The sequence below is a fragment of the Paramisgurnus dabryanus genome, chromosome 2 (assembly GCF_030506205.2).
Source record: "Paramisgurnus dabryanus chromosome 2, PD_genome_1.1, whole genome shotgun sequence".
NCBI lineage: Eukaryota > Metazoa > Chordata > Actinopteri > Cypriniformes > Cobitidae > Paramisgurnus > Paramisgurnus dabryanus.
The window spans coordinates 57,252,512-57,274,260 of record NC_133338.1 but is presented as its reverse complement, the minus strand read 5'-3'; the positions used below and the strand labels follow the sequence as shown (position 1 = coordinate 57,274,260).

General features: G+C 39.7%; 1 protein-coding gene across 1 annotated transcript in view; it reads left to right on the top strand.

Annotated features, from left to right (window-relative positions):
- Positions 1–3,391, top strand: part of LOC135743656 (uncharacterized) — a 40,127-nt gene extending 36,736 nt beyond the window's left edge. The window contains exon 9 of the mRNA XM_065261427.2: positions 3,371–3,391. Coding sequence (XP_065117499.2) covers positions 3,371–3,391 — 21 coding nt within the window. The remainder of the gene's footprint in view (positions 1–3,370) is intronic.
- Positions 3,392–21,749: the final 18,358 nt, after the last annotated feature.

The window sequence follows — 21,749 nt, the reverse complement described above, 5'->3', positions numbered from 1 at the left end:
ATTGATATTACTGCCCTGAAATTTTCCTGTAATATTTTAATTCCAAAGTCTGTTGTGAAATCTTTGATTCATTATCGTGCCTGGAAGATGATTGATCATCTGTCATTTTCTATTTCTATCAATAACTCCCACCTTTCTTCCTGTTCCAACCACTCTAGTGCTGAGGAAATTCATAATGTCTATGATGAAAGTATTTTGAGTATTTTGAATCAGTATGCCCCTTTAAAACCTAGATATGTTCCATCCTCTCACATTTCTCCTTGGTCGAATGCTGACCTTAGGGCTATGAAAACCATGGGCCGTTGGTAAGAAAGGCTTTATAAGAAAACTGGCCTTGCTGTTCACTCTCAGGCATAAACTGAACACATTCAGCCGTACAGGGAAGCTCTTAATGTGGCTCAATCTTCCCATTTCTCAACATTATTTAATAAGGCCAAAAACAGGCCAAGAACTTTATTTGCTACGATTAAAAAATTAAAAATTAACTCAGCCACCTACACAGTCTCTAGAAGATTCCGATCAAATCTGTGATGCTTTCCTGAACTTTTTTCAGAGGAAAACACTTCAAACCTATCAACCCTTTCCGGCTGTTACCTCTAATGAACCACTCTTTTCATGTCTTACACACAGCCTCTCTAGCTTTGACCCTACTATCCCTACAGTGGTTGATGAGATAATCAGGCTATCTAATTCTTCCACTAGTCCCCTTGACCCTGCACCTACCTCTTTACTAAAACATTGCCTGACTGCTCTATCACAACCTATCACTCATTTCATAAATAAATCACTGTCCTCTGGTTTTGTTCCATCTAAGCTTAAGATTGCTGCTGTCACCCCTGTTTTAAAAAAAACATGGTCTCTTTCTCTAAGTAGCTACAGGCCCATTTCAAACCTTTCTTTTCTATCTAAAATACTGGAAAAAGTTGTTGCTTCTCAGTTGGAGCCATCTGACAGCACATAACCTTAATGAGCCCTTTCAGTCTGGCTTTCGGACACTGCACAGTACTGAAACAATCTCCTCATAGCTTCCGACACTGGTTCTCTCAGCACTCTCCTTCTATTAGACCTCAGCTAAGCATTTGACACTGTAAATTACGAGATACTGCTGTCGTGGTTTACAGCAATTGGGATTACTGGCACAGCCTTTGACTGGTTTTCCTCTTACCTATCAGGAAGGCAACAATTTGTTGTATAGCAGAAGCACAAGTCATCCACCAGATCTATCTGTTCTGGTGTACCTCAAGGCTTTGTTTCGGGGCCCTCTTCTCTTCACTATTTACATGTTTCCAATTGGACAAATTATCAAACAATATGGGTTTAACTTTCACTGCTATGCTGATGACATTCAGATTTATTTCAGCATACCTCCCACCTCAGTGTTTCCACCACCTGCATTAACAACCTGCATCAAGGAACTCAAGCATTGGCTTGCAGGAAATTTCCTTAAATTTAACTCTGATAAAACGGAAATTATACTGATTGGCTCTAAATCAGTTGTCTCTAGGTTCTCTGGTCAGCAGATATATTTGGATGGTGACTTAATAATACCTTCTATGACTGTTCGCAATCTTGTTGTTCTTATTGATTCTACTCTTTCATTAAATGAACATTAGTAAAGTGGTCAAGACAGCTCTTTTTCACCTACGTAATATATCTCACATTCAACCCTCACTTAGTCAGCAGGATTCTGAAACAATAATACATGCCTTTGTCACATCCCAACTAGATTATTGTAACTCACTACTCTATGGCCTTTCTGCAAAAAATATCAAGAGATTACAATACATTCAAAACTCTGCTGCTCGTTTATATGAACATATAATAAGATGAGTGCCACGTTTATCGTCTTCTCCCTAGTAAATGTAATTCATTACTTTCCACCTCTGGCAAAGATAAATTACGTATGCTTAATATCTTGTTTTTTAATTACTGTAATTAACAATAAACATTTACATATAAAATATAAATTTGAAATGCTTATATACAGTGGGTACATAAACTATTCAGACCCCTTTAAATTTTTTACTCTTTGTTTCATTGCAGCCATTTGCTAAAATAAAAAAATTCATTATATGTCTCATTAATGTACACTCAGCACCCCATCTTGACAGAAAAAAACACACATGTAGAAATGTTTTTAAATTTATTAAAAAAGAAACCTGAAATATCACTTGGTCATAAGTATTCAGACCCTGGTTACACTTTATTTTGATAGTCCACTTTAGACATTTTACTAACTATAAATAACTTTGCAACTACATGCCAACTACCTTTCAATAATTTGCAACTATACGTCAACTAACTGTCATTAGAGTATTAGTAGAGTGTAAGGGTTGGGGTTAGGGAAGAGGTTAGGGTTAGTGGAATAAGTTGACATGCACCTGAAAAGATACTTATAGTCAGTTAAATGTCTGTTGAGATATCATCACAATAAAGTGTAAGTAGATATTAAGCAGACAGTCTACTAATTCTCTAAAGATTGGTAGTTGATAAGTAGTTGCAAAGTTACTTATAATTAGTAAAATGTCAAAAGTGGACTATCGAAATAAAGTGTTACCCAGACCCTTTGCTCAGTATTGAGTAGAAGCACCCTTATTTTGAGCTAGTACAGCCATGAGTCTTCTTGAGAATGATGCAACAAGTTCACACCTGGATTTGGGGATCCTCTGCCATTCTTCCTTGCAGATCCTTTCCAGTTCCCTCAGGTTGAATGGTGAATGTTGGTGGACAGCCGTTTTCAGGTCTCTACAGAGATGCTCAATTGGGTTAAGGTCAGGGCTCTGGCTGGGCCAGTCAAGAATGGTCACAGAGTTGTTCCCAAGTAGGGCTTCCACTAACGGCTATTTTTTATATCGACTAATTTATTGATTAACTTTATTAAAATACTATTGTTATAGATTATAATTGTATAACACAAATAGGCAATTATATATCATATCCTATATTTCTGCACCCTGTGTAGCTAATGGACTTTAGCTTAATCTAATGTGAAGTAAATTAAAAGTCAGCTTTAATAAAACAACAGATATCTATAAACAAAACCAAAAGTTGTTATGTATGATTATGTTCTCAATAATGCAGGTTTTGTTAATTTAAATAATAAATAACATATTTCTGTAAAATATGTAATCAATTAAAACATTAGGTAAATTTCAAATCTGCACCGTGATGCCACAGAAGAAACATTTTTGGTTCCACAAAGAAATTTGTAAGGTTCTTAAAACTTCCACCTCAAAGAAACTTTTGTGCAAAGCAATCTTTGTGTTAATGGAACCATACAGCCAAACAAAAATACTTATTTTTATAATTGTATCCAGTATGAAATATGTAAAATCCTGTGATTTATTGAATCCATGTGTTTCATTTACAGGTCAATGTTGAATCACCCTGAAAAAGACTGACTGTATATAAAGGTATATTTATTTTATATTGACTAGTTTGCTGTCACAGTCATTATTGCTTCTGTACAGTTGGTAAAAAGTGTTTGTCTAAATGTTCTGTGTACACATTATCACATACAGATGAAGTGATTTTATATTCCATGGTTTTGGTTTGTCTTTTATTCAGATTTCTACCAGCTATTTTGGGATTAGGAAGAATCAATAAATATAACAATCGAATTGTTTACTAAGAACATGAAGCAGTATATTTGTCCATGTTTGTGTACAACAGGTTCCAGTCACACAGAATAAAGTATTATGGTGCAAACATCAATAAAATTTCATGTCCACATATGTGGACATCCAGGTCTTAGGAGGTTAATCAAATTATACAAAAAGATATATTTTATATCATAAAAGCAATGTCATTGTTGAAGTAAGAGAACGGAGGGGTTACTTGAGTGTAACCTTGTTCATTGAAAAAGCGGAACGAGATGCTACGCTGCTAAGAGCTATGGGGAAACGTCTTAATTGTTGACCAGCTGAATATAGTGTGCAAACACGTCAATAGGATTGACCCGGAGGTATATAGCCTCGGTTGATAACGACATCACAGCTCACCCGATGCAAGGCTATAAAATAGATGAGCACCAGCTGTGTCATCCGCATGAAAATCTCAGACATAAACAACCAAGCAAAAAATAGTGGATGTGTGCGGAAAGGATGCTCCTGCTACCTCAAAAACACCTATAAGAAGGCACCCCTTACTAATAGTAGCAGTGGGGGATACCCCCTTTATGGACAAATGGTATAGACAATCAGCTTGAGATGTTGACTCTTGGACATGAGATCCTGGAGTGACATGAGCATCCAAGCTATAAAATCTTATGAATGTTTGCGGAGAGGACCAGCCTGCCGCAACACAAATGCTCTGTAAGGAGGCCTCCCTTTCTCATAGTAGCAGCGGGGGATACCCCCTCTTGGAACTAATTGTTTAGACAGCAGCTTGAGATGTTGCCTCGCGGACATGAGACCCTGGAGTGACATGAGCAGCACCTCTGTTGCGGCCCCCAAAACAGCCAAACAATTGCTCTGAATTACACCACTGGCTAGTGCGGTGGACATAAGTCTGAAGAGCACGGACTGGACACAATCTTTAGTATAACTCCTGCTCTGGCGTGGTGAACGGCGGAGGGCAGAAAGTCTCAAGAATGACCGGATGTGAAGTCAAAAAGGGAACCTTAGGCAGGTATCCCCATTCATCAGGATAAGGAAGCAAAATCACCTTCACCATTCTTGGGCAAAATCTAGACAAGAGGCGAGACCACCAGAGCCTGCATATACCCAATTCTTTTTAAAGAAGTTATTGTCATTAGAAAAAACATCTTTAGTGTCAAAGTCTATCAGACGCTGACTCTAGAGGTTCAAAGGGGGTCTGAACCAGACCCTCAAGGACTATAGCTAGGTCCCACGAAGGGATCTTAGTTCTTGCTGGAGGCCTCAATCGTTTTGCCCCACGAATAAAGCGAGCGAGCAGAGGATGCCTCCCAAGTGGCGCCCCATCCACCAAAGCGTGGCGAGCCGAAAGAGGGGCCACATAAACCCTGAGAGTGGATGGGCATAAGCCTGCTGACAGCTTTTCCTGCAGAAAACTCAGAACTATAGCAATCTGTCAGTTAACAGGATCTGCATTATGTGTCGTGCACCATGCTTTCAAAGACACCGCATTTAAAGGCATAATTCTTTCTTGTGGAAGGAGCCCTTGTCATGGTAGGAAATCCATTGTTTCCTCCGTGTCATGTGTGTGTGTGTGTGTGTGTGTGTGTGTGTGTTTATGAATGGAAGACTGCATTTAACACCCCCATAGGCCATTTTGAGAACTGCGTCATGCCTTTCGGGCTAACGAACTCGCCAGCAGTCTTCCAAGCACTCGTCAATGACGTGTTGCGAGACATGGTAGATCAGTTCATATATGTTTACCTGGATGACATATTGATTTTTTTCTTCGTCTCTCCAGGAACATTTGCAACACATACGACGAGTGCTTCTGCGGTTGCTAGAGAATGGGCTTTTTGTCAAGGTGGAGAAATGCGTTTTTCATGCACAGTCTGTTTCTTTCCTAGGACACATCATTTCGACTGAGAGTGTTCGCATGGATCCTGAAAAGGTTAAGGCTGTTGTAGATTGGCCATCCCCAGAGTCTCGCAAGGCCCTGCAGAGATTTCTGGGGTTCGCCAATTTTTACCAGCGTTTTATTTGCAATTTCAGCCAACTAGCCGCGCCTCTGAACGCTTTGACCTCCCCTAGCTTGACGTTCAGGTAGTTTGCCAAACTGAAAAGCTGCTTCTTTTCAGCTCTCATTCTCGTCACCCCTGATCGCTCATGTCAATTCATAGTGGAGGTCGATGCATCAGAGGTGGGGGTAGGAGCAGTGTTTTCCCAGCGCGCATCCTCAGACGGAAAGGTTCATCCTTGCGCGTATTATTCTCACCGTTTATCTCCTGCGGAAGTTAATTATGACATTGGCAATCGAGAGATGTTGGCAGTCAAACTAGCACTGGAAGAATGGTGTCACTGGCTTGAAGGGTCGGGTGTACCCTTCATTGTTTGGACGGACCATAAGAATCTCGAATACATTAGAACCGCCAAAAGACTTAACTCCAGGCAGGCTCGGTGGGCACTTTTTTTCGGTTGTTTCGATTTTACACTTTCTTACCGGCCGGGTTCCAAAAACATCAAACCCGATGCTTTATCCCGTCTTTTTGAGCATTCCGATCGTACTGCTACTCCCGAGCCCATTTTACCGGAGACCATCATTATCTCCGCGCTCAGATGGGAGGTCGAATCGAAGGTTTTGAAAGCCTTAGAAGGGGTAACGCCCCCGGCTCGTTGCCCACCGAACCGATTGTTTGTGCAGGAGAAGTTACGGTCTGACGTTCTCCAGTGGGGCCAACGATTTTGGTGGCCTGGTATGGCTCGTGACGTCCACGACTTCGTCTTGGCTTGTTCGGTTTGCGCCACTGGTAAGACTTCCAATCGACCTCCGGATGGGTTCCTCTTACCGTTGTCTGTCCCTTCGAGACCCTGGTCCCACATCTCGCTAGATTTCATTACCGCCCTCCAACCCTCTAAGGGTAATACGGTGATTTTAACCGTAGTGGACCGGTTCTCGAAGGCGACTCATTTCATTCCCTTGCCCAAATTACCATCAGCCAAGGAAACAGCGGTAGCTGTTATTGATCACGTCTTCCGAATACATGGCCTCCCGACAGACGTGGTTTCTGACAGGGGTCCCCAATTTGTGTCCAAATTTTGGCGAGAGTTTTGTAAATTGCTAGGAGCGACTGTTAGTCTTTCGTCAGGGTTCCACCCCCAGAACAATGGTCAAACCGAGCGAGCCAATCAGGACGTTGAGAAGGTGTTGCGATGTTTGGCTTCCAAGAATCCTTCGTCCTGGTGTCAACAACTCTCAATTGTGGAGTACACACACAATTCTCTGCCAGTGTCATCTACGGGCATGTCTCCATTTAAGTGTAGCTTAGGGTACCAACCACCTAATTTTATCAGTACGGAATCCGAGGTGTCTGTCCCCTCCGCACACACTCTAGTCCAGAGGTGTCACCGTACCTGGACCAAGGCTCGTAGAGCTTTGCTCCAGGCAAGGTCGCGCACCAAGGCTAAGGCCGATTGCCACCGGTCGAAGCCTCCCCGTTACGTCGTCGGTCAAAGAGTGGCTTTCTACCCAGAATATTCCGTTGCGTTTCGTTTCAAACAAGCTTGCTCCCAAATTTATTGGCCCGTTTTCTGTTACCAAAATCATTAATCCGGTAACAGTGCGTCTTAACCTTCCTCCGGCATACAGGAGGGTTCATCCCGTGTTCCATGTATCCAAACTTAAACCGGTGATTTTTTCCCGTCTTAATCCGCCTGCCCCGCCCCCCCCCCCCCCGCGCCTCGTATCGTTGATGGGGAGACCACGTATTCGGTTAATTGTATTCTAGACTCTAGACGGAGGGGACGCGGATTTCAGTATTTGGTGGATTGGGAAGGTTACGGTCCGGAGGAGAGAAGGTGGGTTCCTGCTAGGGATATACTGGATCACCGCCTTATAGATGATTACAATCTACAGGTAAAGCAGGCTGGGAACGTCAAGTGACGTCCTAGGGGAGGGGGTACTGTCACGGTAGGAAATCCATTGTTTCCTCCGTGTCGTGTGTGTGTGTGTGTGTGTGTGTGTGTGTTTGTTTACTCACCCCAGCTGATCATCATTGCATCACCTCCATAAATACTCACATGACTTTCTGTTCCCTGCCAGATTCTCACTCTATGTTCGGCTCCTGTGTTGCGTGGTTGTTTCGTGTCTCATTGGATTACGTGTTTCAGTTGGATATGTATTGTCGTCGTCTTCGTGTGGATGTTCCCCGTGTTCAGCCTGGATTTCACCACTGCTCACCACTCAACCTACGTCGCACTCAATACCTTCATCACCAACTTCCACCGTAGTCTTCGTCACCATTGCCCACAACACCGGACTGTGCTACTTCCGCATTGACTTTGAATACTCTCTCTTTGTTTACATTTAATAAACATTGTCTTATTCACCTGCATTTGCTTCCGCGCATTTCGTGTCATTACAGCCCTAGCACTGAAAATAGTGTCAATAACATCAGGCGACAAGACTGTGTCCCTCAGTTGGTACTCTTCACATCTGAAAAGAGGCCAAGAGGTCCACTTCCTCTCCTTAAAATCAGGTTCATATCTGAGACACTATGTCTGGGTGGGGTTTCCATTCCCCAGTCAATAATGTCTGCCTGGACAGTAAATTCGCTCCTACATACAGGTTCCTCGGGATGTACACTGCTCTGAGTGACAGGGACTTTTCCTGAGCCCAGAGAAAAATCTGCCTCGCTCTCCTGTTCAAATTGCACGAGCGCAGACCTCCTTGGTGACTTATGTATGAGACTGTCGCTGTGTTGTCTACCCGCACTAGGACATGACAGCTTCTTAGTTGGGGGAGAAAGTATTTCAGGGCCAGAAATACAGCCGTCAACTCTAGGCAATTGATGTGCCAACTGAGCTGATGACCCTCCCATTCCCCTTGAGCTGGACGACCATCTAAGTTTGCACCCCAGCCCGTCAGGGAGGCGTCTGTCATTAGCAGTCTGCGATGACAAGTCGCCCATAGCGTGGGACCCAAGGCAAGAAACCGGGGTCTTATCCACATAGTTAGTGTACGGAGCCCGCAGCGCGTCACTTTTATTAGCCTTTGAGGGTTGGCCCTTGGATGAAACCCTCCGGCTCTGAGTCACAACTGAAACGGCGTCATATGCAACAGTCCCAAAGGAATCACAGTGGATGCTGATGCCATGAGCCCTAATATCCTCTGATATCGTTTAACAGTGAGATCCTGGCCTAGCCTGACTCAGGGTATGACTCAGGGCTCAGGGTATGTTGAATGGTCACGATTCGTGGGGGAGACAGATGTGCCCGCATCGTAATCGAATTCCAAACTATCCCTAAATAAGTCGTTCTATGGGCATGAGAAAGAACGCATTTCTTGGTGTTGAGTCTCAACCCTAGAAAAAGTAGATGTGCTAACACAATGTGCGGGGTGATAAAGCTAGGCTGACTGTTAGAACTAGGAAGTATCTGCTGTAAAAGCCTGACCTCCTCTCTGGAAGGGGAACATGTTCTATGGCCCCTTTCATAAGTAGAGTTTGTATTATTTGCAACAGTATGTGCGTTCGTTCCAGTCTCACGGAAGTGAATATCACACCATTGAAGTGCGGAGGACGATGAATAAATTGGATTCTGTATCCTATGTGTACTGTGCTTATTACCCAAGCAGAAACGCTTGGCAGAAGTTTCCAAGCTGCCAGACTCTCTGATAATGGTATTAATTTTGTCATTTCCTTTTGGGGGAATGCTAAAAAACCCTGCACCTTGAATGACAGCGGGAACATGGGGGGCCTTTAACATTGAAGACAGGGGGCTTCAATGGGACTTTTTTGAAAATAAAAAGACCTGATGACACAGCTGGTGCTCATCTATTTTATAGCCTCGCATCGGGTGCGCTGTGATGTCGTTATCAACCGAGGCTATATACCTCCGGGTCAATTCCATTGACGTGTTTGCACACTATATTCAGCTGGTCAACAATAAAGACGTTTCCCCATAGCGCTTAGCAGTGCAGCATCGAGTATAGCTTTTGATAGGGAATTGCTGAGCTCATACAGGACCACAAGATGTCCACCACATTCTCTTCTAATTTTTTTAACAAAACATTAATTTTATTACTGTTTCGGGCTTTGCGCTTTTTTAATCAGATAATTAATAAAAAAAATTGAAAGAGTAAACATGATTGATACGTTGCTTATGTCAGGTGCCACAGTTCTCATCTTAACATGTGTGTGATAGAGGAGCGATAACACTGCATATAGTCGACTCAGTTAAACATGAACATCTGAACTGTTGCAGAAATATACACAATTGATTTATAAAGAACTTGAGGTAAATGATTTTAGTCAAATTTAGTTTATTTTACCTTTTGCTATAAGCAGAGGTCCACAATAATATATTTTACTTTCTATTTTCCATTAGCCATCCCACCCACAGATCACAGCATCTCTACTCAACACCTCCAACAGACAAACCAATAATGATCAGTTTCAGAAATCTGGACACAAACAGTGATGATAAATGATGTTAGATTACATTGGCAGAAGAGGAGCTTGTATGAGACTCTGCCCTTCACCTGAACCAAACCCATTCATCAGTTATTTACCTTCACTGAGCTCCTGAGGGCACCACGTCCCCTTTTAGTTAAACTAGGCTTCTGATATATTAGGACCTTTAGGTAGTTTAATCAAACATTCATTTAAGTCTAGACTTAATAATAGGGAAGAACGAAAGGATCGAAATTAATGCGGGAAAAAAGAAACAAAGTGATTTTCTCAGAGCCCTGACTACATTTGCATTCCAGCACGTTCAGCAGGTAACCCTTGATAGTGCTGCCAAATATCTCATGATTTCATCATCGTTTCCTGCGGTAAGGTCCGTAAAGCTTTTATTGAGCATGAAGAGTAAATTACTGAAGTGGTCATATTTTTTAATTACAAGTTGCATTTCTTATTTTATTTGTTAAAGTACTGATCAATCTACAGGTCATTTAGTGCTCTAACACATCCTGAAGTTTGACTTCTCAGAGTTTTTCAAAATAAAAGTAAATAAGGTTTAAATGTCAGGAGTTCCTGTTGGGGTGAAATTGACACTTGTTACTTTTGTGCCGCTGTCTTTCTGTGTATTTCAGCATTTATTAAAACATATCTTAAAGCCATATCTTTTCCAAGTCCACCTTTGAATTTGTTCACTGAAAACCCCAATAAGTTGACTGAACTCAATTAAATGAGTAATCTGGGTCTTATAAAAATGTAATATTCAAGTTCACATCACGTGGTGGTCATGTAGACTGGTGTTTTTGTTGTCTGGTGATTTACATTAAACTTAATTAATAAAGATTAAAGAGCAATGTTGTTTGATCACTGGCCCAGGCTTGAATATATCTTAGAGTCTGTTCAAGTGTTATCAAATATACAAAGAATCTATTTTTAAATACCCTGTTAGCAATATCCACAACATAGGAAGGAGTTAGTCCATTTAAAAGTTCAATTCTCTCCATTTTAGTGAAGGATCCTACATTAGATCCTCACGTGCAGAATGTTTTTTTATTGTGTTTTGTTTTTGTTTGTTTTATTCCTAATCATTTATTTACATAATCATCATAATCATTAGCTATCCATATAATTGTTTATTTGATTATTTAATATTATTTTATCATTATTAATTACATTATTGTTTATTCATTTATATTGTCTATTTATTTATTCATTCATTCATCATTATATTTCTATATTTTATTATATTATTCATTAATTCATTATATTTCTATATTTCATATGTCTTATTGATTTCATTGTTGTTCAGTCTTATAGTTATCTCACATTTGTGAAGTTTCACGAGCTGTCCTGTCTCTCTGTAAACAGAGATAAATAAAGAGAATTTTTATGGAAGCTTAAGGTTTGTAGGATGTTGCTATTAAGTTTTGGTATAACAGAGCATGTTGAATTCATGCTTGTTGGACGAGGGTTGAACAAGGTCTGAACATTGAGACATATGCAACTGAAGCTGTCCATTAATAAAACTCTGTTCTATTTTATCATCTAATCCTTCGTCTCACGTCCTCTGCTTGTGCTCTTCTCTAGCAACGAATGATCAACCTCTTAACTGACAGAAGCCTGTTAAACAAGTAAACTTAAATATTTTCTGACATGATCTGGCGTCCCGGGCTGGATCGTTTTTATTTTGTCTGTAGTGTGGAGACCTGATCTAACAATAGTAAAGAGAAATACAATGAGTTGAACAGGGAAAACACTGATCAATTGAAACTCTCAAAAAGAAATTGTTTATATGTTCCAGTTGTTATTTTTTGACCAAGAGTTAAAAAAAATGCTCAGTAGCAAAGGCTGATGGGTAAACCTTGTGACTTTTGTACTGATAATTTTAAGTCCATTGCACTTGCATTTTTTAAGTTTAAATAAATATAATTGTTACGTTATTAATCCAAAATGCACAATTTTAGCAATGATTACATGACTTTTTTAGTACAAACAACATTAGGGCTTTCAGTGTAGTGCTTAAATCCTGATTTTTTTGTTTTAAATGTATGCATAAAATAGCTGGAAGAATTTATTATTGTGGTAATTCAATTTATTTTTAGATTGTTAAACCTTTTATTCTTATCAATTCAATTTTGTACTGTCAGGTTGATTTTGAAGCATTTGATAAAACTTTCATTTATAATTTATATATTTTTTTTGCAAAGATGAAGGACAAAATATGTTTGCATGTACTGTAAGACGCCACCCTATTGGCCCAACGACGGAATCCAATGGTGTGGTGAAGGTGTTCTTGCCGTCCTTAGCGCTTCTAGAAGAATAATTCCATATCAGGATTAATTAAAAAATTTTTGACCTCTGTATTTAAATTATAATCTGACTCCAATTTAATAAAGTAAAAATGTAGTGCATTATTCCAATTATCTGTTGATCATAATTTAGATATTTGATTATTTATAAATTCCCATAGTCTTAGTTATTCGTTCATTAGGGACCCGGTATCGCACAGAGTATACGCCGGCCGTTGCGTATATCTCACGGACACAAAATTGTCAGTCTGATCTTAGTCAGAGGTTGCCGGGAAAACTAATATTTTTATGTCTGGCCGCTCCATGCTTGCTCCGATCATAAAAATAGTTACTTTAGTTTAGCGCTCATGCAACTTGCTAAGGCAGGTGATAGACATAAATCTGAGAGTTTTCATGAATGTGCCCAATGCTCCATTCGACCATCAAAACACCAGTGTGATCATATCCTGACAGAATAATCTTGCGGTAATCCCAGACTCCTTCTAATCTACTAGTCATAATAATTTCTGAAAGAATTAAAATAAATCAATACAATTTCTGAAGAATTAAAATGAATCAATTATAACAATTTATTATACCAGGCAGGTTCCAGCTTAAAGAATATCATATAATACAGAATATGATTCAATTCCAATTAAAATGATCAACAGTTGCAAACGTTACAAAGTCATACCTGGCAATAGACACTCTGGCTACAGAGTACTTCTATCATGAATATAATACACCTAAAATGGTGTAGGACATGGGTCTTCAACCGGGGGTCCGCGGCCCACAGGGGGTCCCTGACGGAACTGCAGGGGGTCCGCCAAATTATGTTTAACGACAAGCTATTTTTGGCTTAAAACGTAAAATATATGTACAAAACGTTACATGTCCCCTTTAAATTGTGCACGTGCGTGGCCGCATAGGTTAGAAGGCGCGTGTTCAGTTTAGCCAGCGGACCAAAATAAAATATCTAAAGATTATAAATGTCCACTCAGGAAGCAGCAGTAGCGACAGAGAAGTCATCATAAAACAGGTAAATCTTATGTGTGTCTTTCTTTCAGAATGTCATTTTAGAATCATTGGGACATCTTGTCTCATCTATATTTCTGAACTTGGACGGCTGTTTCACGCGGTTCAGATTTAAAGCGCTAATTCAACAGGCAATTACACCACACCGCGCCTGCATTTTAAACTATCGCTCGATTTTAAAAATGAATGAAACGCGCGCCGTGATGGTGCTTTGTGCAAGATTTATAGTCAGTTTGAAATCCGTCTCTCTAAAAGTTGCCCCAAAGAGATGCGCTCGGACTCGTTGCATGTTGTTCTCCTGAGTCTGATATGAAGCTATACAGAAAATAAACCTGCGTTACTCAAACTCGTGACAATGATGATACACGAGAAAGGCAACAGACCTCAGAATTATAAAGTAGCACAACCTCTATCCCCACCAGAATAGACAGTCTTTGTGCCATTCACCATGATCAGTATTCTTTATAAACTGAAAGCCCTTGTGCAACTCACAGTAAAATGAAAATATATTACACTGCAAATAACTTAAAATAATATTATATTATTATTATTAATATAAAAACTAAATCTACTTTAACAAAAAAATTATGCATGTTAATATAGTATGGCTGTGTGACAATATGGTTTGTTTCTATTTATAAAACAGTTCCAGTCCTTGATTCTGATTGGTCATCAGTTGTACTTTACTCCACTTTGCGTTGTGCCTAATACGAAAAGGCAGCCTCTCGTACCTTACTGCTTACTTAAATATCTCTGTTTTAAACATTTAGTATTAGGGGGTCCTTGCTCCATGCCTCTCTCATCTAAGGGGTCCCCCACCCAAAAAAAGTTGAAGAGGTGTAGGAAGATTCTTGTTAAAGGTTTCTTCCACGATGTTTGAATACACACACCCAAAGTGTGGGGAAGATTCTTGCTAAAGAATACTTCTCCGAGTCTCTTGCCAAGCCACCTTATATACACAGAATGAGACAAAGAATAATAAAATCTCAAATCAGTATTTGGTTGGTCGGTTCTCGTGACCTGAAGGAGCACCAAATGGGACTGTTAACCATCTGTAATCTAGATCTTCCCATGATGTGACACCCCTCACAGGAGTACAGATTATGTCTTTAAGTTTTAAACTTTGATACACTTTCTCTTAGTATTATAGAAATTAGACCTTTTTAACCATCGCACCATCACCTTTAAATTGAAACCAAACATGAAGATGAAACCTTTGTAGCATCACAACATAGAATGAATATGACATTACATAGATTCAATAGACCTTTAGTGAACTGAATTTGTGAAAGGAAGACAGAGAGGTTGAGTCCTGGTTATTAGCACCACCTGGGGATTTTATTGCTTTATGGGTATCTCCACAAGCAAACCCAATGCTGATCTCTTAAACAGCTACTACAATTCCACCCCTGACCACTTGGGGCACTCTCAGAGTACCCAAGGGGTCATTTTGTTTGGACATCTTTGGTCTGCATACATCATGTGTAATTGTAACATTCTTTGAAAGATGAGCACCTGTATCTGGTTGAAGTTTGTTGTACAAAGTCCATGGTGTCAGTTGAAACTCATGTGCTCTGTTCATTCAAGGTGTCTCCCCACCACGGAGAGACGTGTGTCTAGTGGGATCCTTTCCTTGAAATTTGTCTGACACTTTGAACAATCCTCTGTTACCTATTGGCAGAAGGTATTTTCGTAGAATAGTCAGACCTCCATAGGTGAAGGAATTCCTCACACTGAGAATGCACCACTGTATGTGGAACATCTGAACATCATCCACATGACATGCAATGGCTGAACACTGATAAACTTGACTTTCATTGGAAGGAAATGGTTGTGCAAGGTTACAATAACAAATGACATCATTAGATGTTTCATGATACTGGTGCGAATGGTAAATAAGGTCTCATTTCCTTTTTCAAAGTAATTTGTCCCAAAAGGTGATCCCATTTAAATACCAATTTCTTCTCTATTATGCATATTGAACATAGAGTGGAATTTTGATATAATCTGTGTATTTTAAAGGGAGTGTGGCAAAAGTTATTTTAACTTGCATAATTACCAGTAGTATATACCATTAAAGCATATAATAACAATACCTTTCAAATATAATGCAAACAAATGTAATTATATGTGTATATGAAATGCAGATATTTGATATGAGGTATACATAATATGATATTTATATGATATATGCCTATATATTTGAACAACCATATTATTAGTTCAGAATACTAAAATGCAAGTTAACCATGTAGATCTAAGATTTCAGTTAAACAAATTAAAACAAAGAGAACGTACAAAAATAGATTCTGAATTTCTTATTTAACCATTGTTCATAAATTCTGTACATATATGTTGGTTAAGTCACATTCAATGGTTAGGAGTCTGAATGAGAATCATGCGGTTGATCGATAGAAGTGCCAGCACTTCAGATCTAACCATTTTTTAAAGTTTGGAATATCATTAGACATGTTTGCAATCCACGTCAAATGGCTTAATTCTTCACTTATTTTAATCTCAAATAGGTCCCATGTAGAGTTTACAGGAAGATGTTTAATTCCACCTCTATTTGAACAATCAGAGACAAAAACCTTAATGTGTGACTATAACCATACATATGTCCTACATACACTGCAACGTTTCACGTAGTTTAAAAGAAAAATGCAAACATAGTTTTATATAAAAAATAAAATTAGCATGATGAGTAGTTCTCTGATTTCCTATGTGTGAGATGCTAAATGGGTTATATGACAAACTCTAGAGTTTGGATTCTAAGTCATCAATCATCCATATGTGGGAGCTTTTAAGCCTGGATAGTTTTTAAACTTATGCCAGGTAACAGTGTTATGTTGTTGCAATGGTGAAAATATGTGCATAATAAGTTCATGCCTGGGAGTGGGTGGATTCTAACCTAAAGCAATCTGTGTTGCACAATTTTAGTTCCGATGCTACATCGGGAAGTCATATAATTAATATAGTAGTTTATTTCTGTGAGATCTCCTGTATTTCAGGTTTGTGTCTGTGTTTAGGCTCAGACACCACTCTAGTGTCTGGACTCTTAAGGAGTCATAGTAATCCACCTGAAAGGAAAGATGTCAAGATAACAGACAAAGAAACATGCATTTCTAACTTTGGTCAATTTGCATTAAGGCATGGCATCATCTTTAGTTTCCAATGATGTCACTACCACACACACTGCATGAAAAGTGGGATTTTCGTCCCCGTAAGCGCCTGTAGGCTCCCGAAAATCTCCCTAATTTTCGGCAGCTTTCCTCAATTTATAGGCAGCGAGCGTCGCGTTTGTCTGTGTCACAAATTGTCATAAACCAACCATGACGTAGGTGGAGAGCCCCGCGCGGGTGCGATGCCTCTAGTTAGCATATAAATAGCAGCGAAACCTCTGCCGGCCAGGTAGAGCGTCTCTGGCCTAATTAGCATGTGAATAGCAGCAAAACTAGAGTAACTGCCCACTTGAATGTACTCACTCAGTATTGGCTGAAGCCACAACTTTTAAACAAGTAAAATCCCCCGTGAATGGTTGGCAGATCACTTCAAGCCAATCACAAGGGATTTTTCTTGTTTAAAAGTAGTGGCTTCAGCCAATACCGGGTGAGTAAATTCAAGTCGGGCCGTTACTCTAAAGAGGGGGGTTATTGGGCACCCTGGCTCATTATAAATGTAAACCCCAATAATAATAATAATAAATAATTTATGTTATAATCATTTTTTATATATTAATGTCATTGTGCTATGTACTACATTATTCACAACATCAAGGAATATAAGAGAAAACAAAGAGGTTTATTTATAAACACACAGCTGTTTATTCAAAGAAAGAGCTTTATTTATAAACACACAACTATGTACAAAGCAGCATAATGTCTCTTATATTGTACTCCAAACACGTCAAAAAGTGCCCAAGACGTTCGGGAAAGATCCCTAAAAATCTTTTTCAAAGTGATCAAAGTGTTGAAAAAAAAACCCTCAAAAACTTTGTAAAAAAGTCACTTTTTCAGGCGTATATGGTGAGTTGCCCTGTACTTTGGTATCGCCTCTAATCTGGATTTCAGCGTGGCACAGAGCTCGGAGAGTTCCAGGCTGCGAGAGGGCGGTGGCCGCACAATCCATCCAGACACCCCGCCAACAATGCCGTCTTCCTCATCAGATATATTTACCATATATACCCTCGCATTGGGCCCCCAATTTGCTAAATCCTCAACTGTGGATAACATAATTATGCCGCAATATTTAGTCTGTCTGGAACTAAGCTGAGTTAAACCACATCACTGTGTGACACTTCAATACATATGAACGGCCGCTACGCTAATACGATTTTGTTTTTCTCTCCCTGTCTCGTCCTCGACCCGAGGACGAGACAAACAGACCCAGTCCCGGTAGATGTGAAAGTCGGCACAACTCTGATCTACTGGCTGTCCTTCAACGTTATGCCCAGCTGATACCTGACCAACGATCACCGGCAGAACCGCTTAATCTCCGCTAAATCTCCATTTCCGTTCTCCCAAGGGTTTTTCCCTCCTAGGACTTATTTTTCCTCGGATAAAAGCACGGGGGTTTTTTTTCTCCTAGGGGGTTTTTCACCCCGGGGAGGCAGCCTTTTTGGGCTTTACCTAGCTTCCTCTTCTATACGTTGCTTTAGTAATACGTGAAATTATAATATTGAGTCATAGCCGCAGCAAATTTAACTGCTCATGCTTTCATGTATTTTGTTGTGCTATCTGTCGTTTTCTGTGCTTTTCACTGCTTCTATTTATGTAAAGCTGCTTTGAAACAATTGACTTTTGTGAAAAGCGCTATATAAATAAAATTGAATTGAATTGAAATTGAATTTGAGATCTATGGTGGCGCACTTCCAAATGTCCATCTCATCCTCAGCCAGCACACTTCGTCTCGCTTCCAGCAACTGTAATACAATCAATAAAGACAATAAGTGACCTGAAAAATACTCACATTGATAATATAATAAATCTTACCCTTTTTCCTCTGGATCGACTCCGAGCTAAACTTTTCGCATTTTCCGCCTGCGATGCGAGTTCAGGTTGTTTGTATCTGAAACTCCGGCGTACCGACTCATAATACGTCTTACGGGCAGCTGGAAAACAATTAAATGAGACTGGTATTAATAAAAAGAGTCACGGTACAATTAAACAAGAAATGAGGAAAAACATTAGAAGTTATACTTACAAACAATGTCGTCATTCTCAGCAGTAAATCTGGACTTGCTGAAATCGGAGGTCACGGCGTTGTTATGAGGCGACGTTAGTCTGTGAAAACAAAATGTGCGGGTTTAAGCTCGGATCTATTAACGTATCTATTTCCTTATACAAGAATAAAAACATATTCTTTAATCATAACGTTACCTTTGCTCTGGTTCATAGCGCCTGCAGTGTGCCTCAGAGACGCCGTACAGCCTCTTAAAAATTACAAGACAAAAACGCCTCTTAGTTATAAAACACACAGCTTGGGCTACTTCAAAAAATATGCTTATACATAAAATTATTCTTACCGCAATCTTGGGATTGTGCACCCGTCTTCTCTTCTTGGAGAGTTACAAACACCAAACCAAACGTCTGTTACGCTCTTCGACACTGCTGTGTGAGCCGTGGCCATGACCTCGCACGTGATTGGACGAAGGCGAGAAGCCTGTCTGGCTCCTCCAATCACATGCGAGGTTATTGATATAAGGAAAATCTTGTGAGACGTGCGCGCATGCGTATGATATAAACAACAAACGCGATGTGCCGGAAGCTCTGTGTGATATCAACACAGTGTGCTGTCAGTTGAAAGATGGAAGTCCCAAGACTGAAGAAACGACCTCGGCGCTTCTGTAAACATTGCAACACTGAACTGTGTCATACACAGTATTTTGACCACAGAAAGTGCTATTTCAAAAATGGAGTTTTGGAGAAAAAAATCCAAAAGGGCTACGTCAGATAACGTACAGAGCCTGCTGCTATCCAGTCATTAACCCGCTGTGAGTGATGTCCCGTCATGTGTAAAGATAAAATCATCAACAAGTTAAATGTGGTTGATTATCACTGTTGTTGTTATTTTAATAGTAAATTATAATTGAATAGGAATATCGCGTTATAATGCATAACGTTATCTTCTGTTTTTCAAACGAAACAGCAGATGACCAAAGCATTCATCTTTTCCTCGACATCTCCTGTTGTGTGGTAAGCATGAAATTACATTTTACAGTAGATTAGTGTCTCTTCATGGCTGGATGTCAAAGTGGTGCCCTCAGCATAACGTAGGGTTTATAGACAATTGGAAGCATTTCCGGGGAAGACCTGACCTGCTAAAGAGAGATGGCCTCCATCCGTCTCCGGAAGGAAGTGCTATACTCTCTAGAAATCTGACCAATAGTCTTACTTTTGATATTGTCTGACTATCCAGGGCCCAGGTCAGGAAACAGGCAGATCGGCTTACCCGTCAATCTGTTAGCTGCCTTGACATGTCAAGATCACATATATCCCAGCACATAGAGCCTTTTTTACCAGAGTACCAACACATCTCGACTGTGTCTGTTCCTCGAACAAATAAATACAGAGCACCGTTTACCTCGTCTCGTACAAATCTTATTAACATAAAATTAAAACACAATACACTAAAAGATGAAACTCAAATGTTAAAATTCGGCCTTCTGAACATTAGATCGCTTACCAATAAAGAACCTATTATCAATGAAATAATTACTGACCAAAACTTAGATGCACTCTTTATAACAGAGACCTGGCTTAAAGCAGACGATTACATCAGTTAAAACGAATCCACCCCAGAAGACTATTATTATAAACACCTTCCTCGTCTAAAAGGGAGAGGGGGTGGTGTAGCTACAATATATAACAAAATGTTCAAAGTAAACCATAAATCAGAACTAAAATTTAATTCTTTTGAAATAATACTGTTAAACATGGAAATAACTGATCGTAACAACAAACAGCTTTCGTTCATTTTAGCTACCATATATAGGCCTCCGGGCCACCACACAGATTTTCTTAAAGAAATAGCAGACTTCCTATCTGAGCTTACAGTCACTGTAGATAAAGCTCTTATCGTTGGTGATTTTAATATCCATGTGGATAACTCAAAAGACGCATTAGGACGTGCGTTTATGGATGTTCTAAATTCTCTCGGTATTAAACAAAACGTGTCAGGGCCCACGCATACTCGTAAGCACACATTAGACTTAATTCTGTCACTCGGACTCAATATTAATGACATCGAAATATCACCCCAGAGCGATGCCGTTTCAGACCATTACCTTGTGTCATACACAATACTTCTAGATAGGACTGCCCAGTCTACAACATGCTACAGATTAGCCAGAACTATAATTTCCACCACTAAAGATAGCTTTATTAGCACTCTTCCAGACCTGTCTCAAATGAAACATGTAGCAGATAACCGTGAAGATCTGGATATTATATTAGACAACCTGAACAACGTTTGCTCTAGCACGATGGATGCCGTTGCTCCCATTCGAACAAAGAGAATCAAAGAAAAAACGCCAGCTCCATGGTATGACCATCATACTGCAGCCCTTAAAAAAGTAGCTAGAAAAATGGAAAGAAACTACCGAAACACAAAGTTAGAGTTATGGCGTTCAGCATGGAAAGAGAGTGTTCAACACTACAGACAGGCTATTAAAACCGCCAGATCTACCTATCTCAGTATGCTTATTAAAGAAAATCATACCAACCCTCGTTTCCTCTTTAGCACAGTTGCGAAACTGACTAGAAACAAAGAACAAACAGAAACCAATAGTAAACTCCAACACAATAGTAAAGACTTCATGAACTTCTTTACAAACAAAATAATGTTTATTAGGGAAAACATAGAAACTACGCAAGCAGTCACCACTATACCCAATAGTACATTTACCACTAGTTTACCATACGAACATCTTGAGTCATTTAAACCTACTACAATAGAAGAGCTCTCTAAATTAGTAACATCATCTAAATCATCTTCCTGTATATTAGACCCCGTTCCCACAAAATTACTAAAAGAGGTATTTCATGTAGTGTCCGACACGGTACTAAATATCTTAAACTCATCGCTAGAATTAGGATACGTTCCAACAGCTTTCAAACTAGCAGTTATTAGACCGCTCATTAAAAAAACAAACCTTGACCGGGGAGATCTTAATAACTTTAGACCAATCTCAAATCTACCATTTCTTTCTAAAATATTAGAAAAAGTAGTGGCAAGCCAGCTACGCACATTCATAGCGAATAATAATACATATGAAAAGTTCCAATCAGGATTCAGGCCCCACCATAGCACAGAGACAGCGTTGCTTAGAGTTACAAATGACCTCCTATTAACATCCGATCGTGGTGAAATCT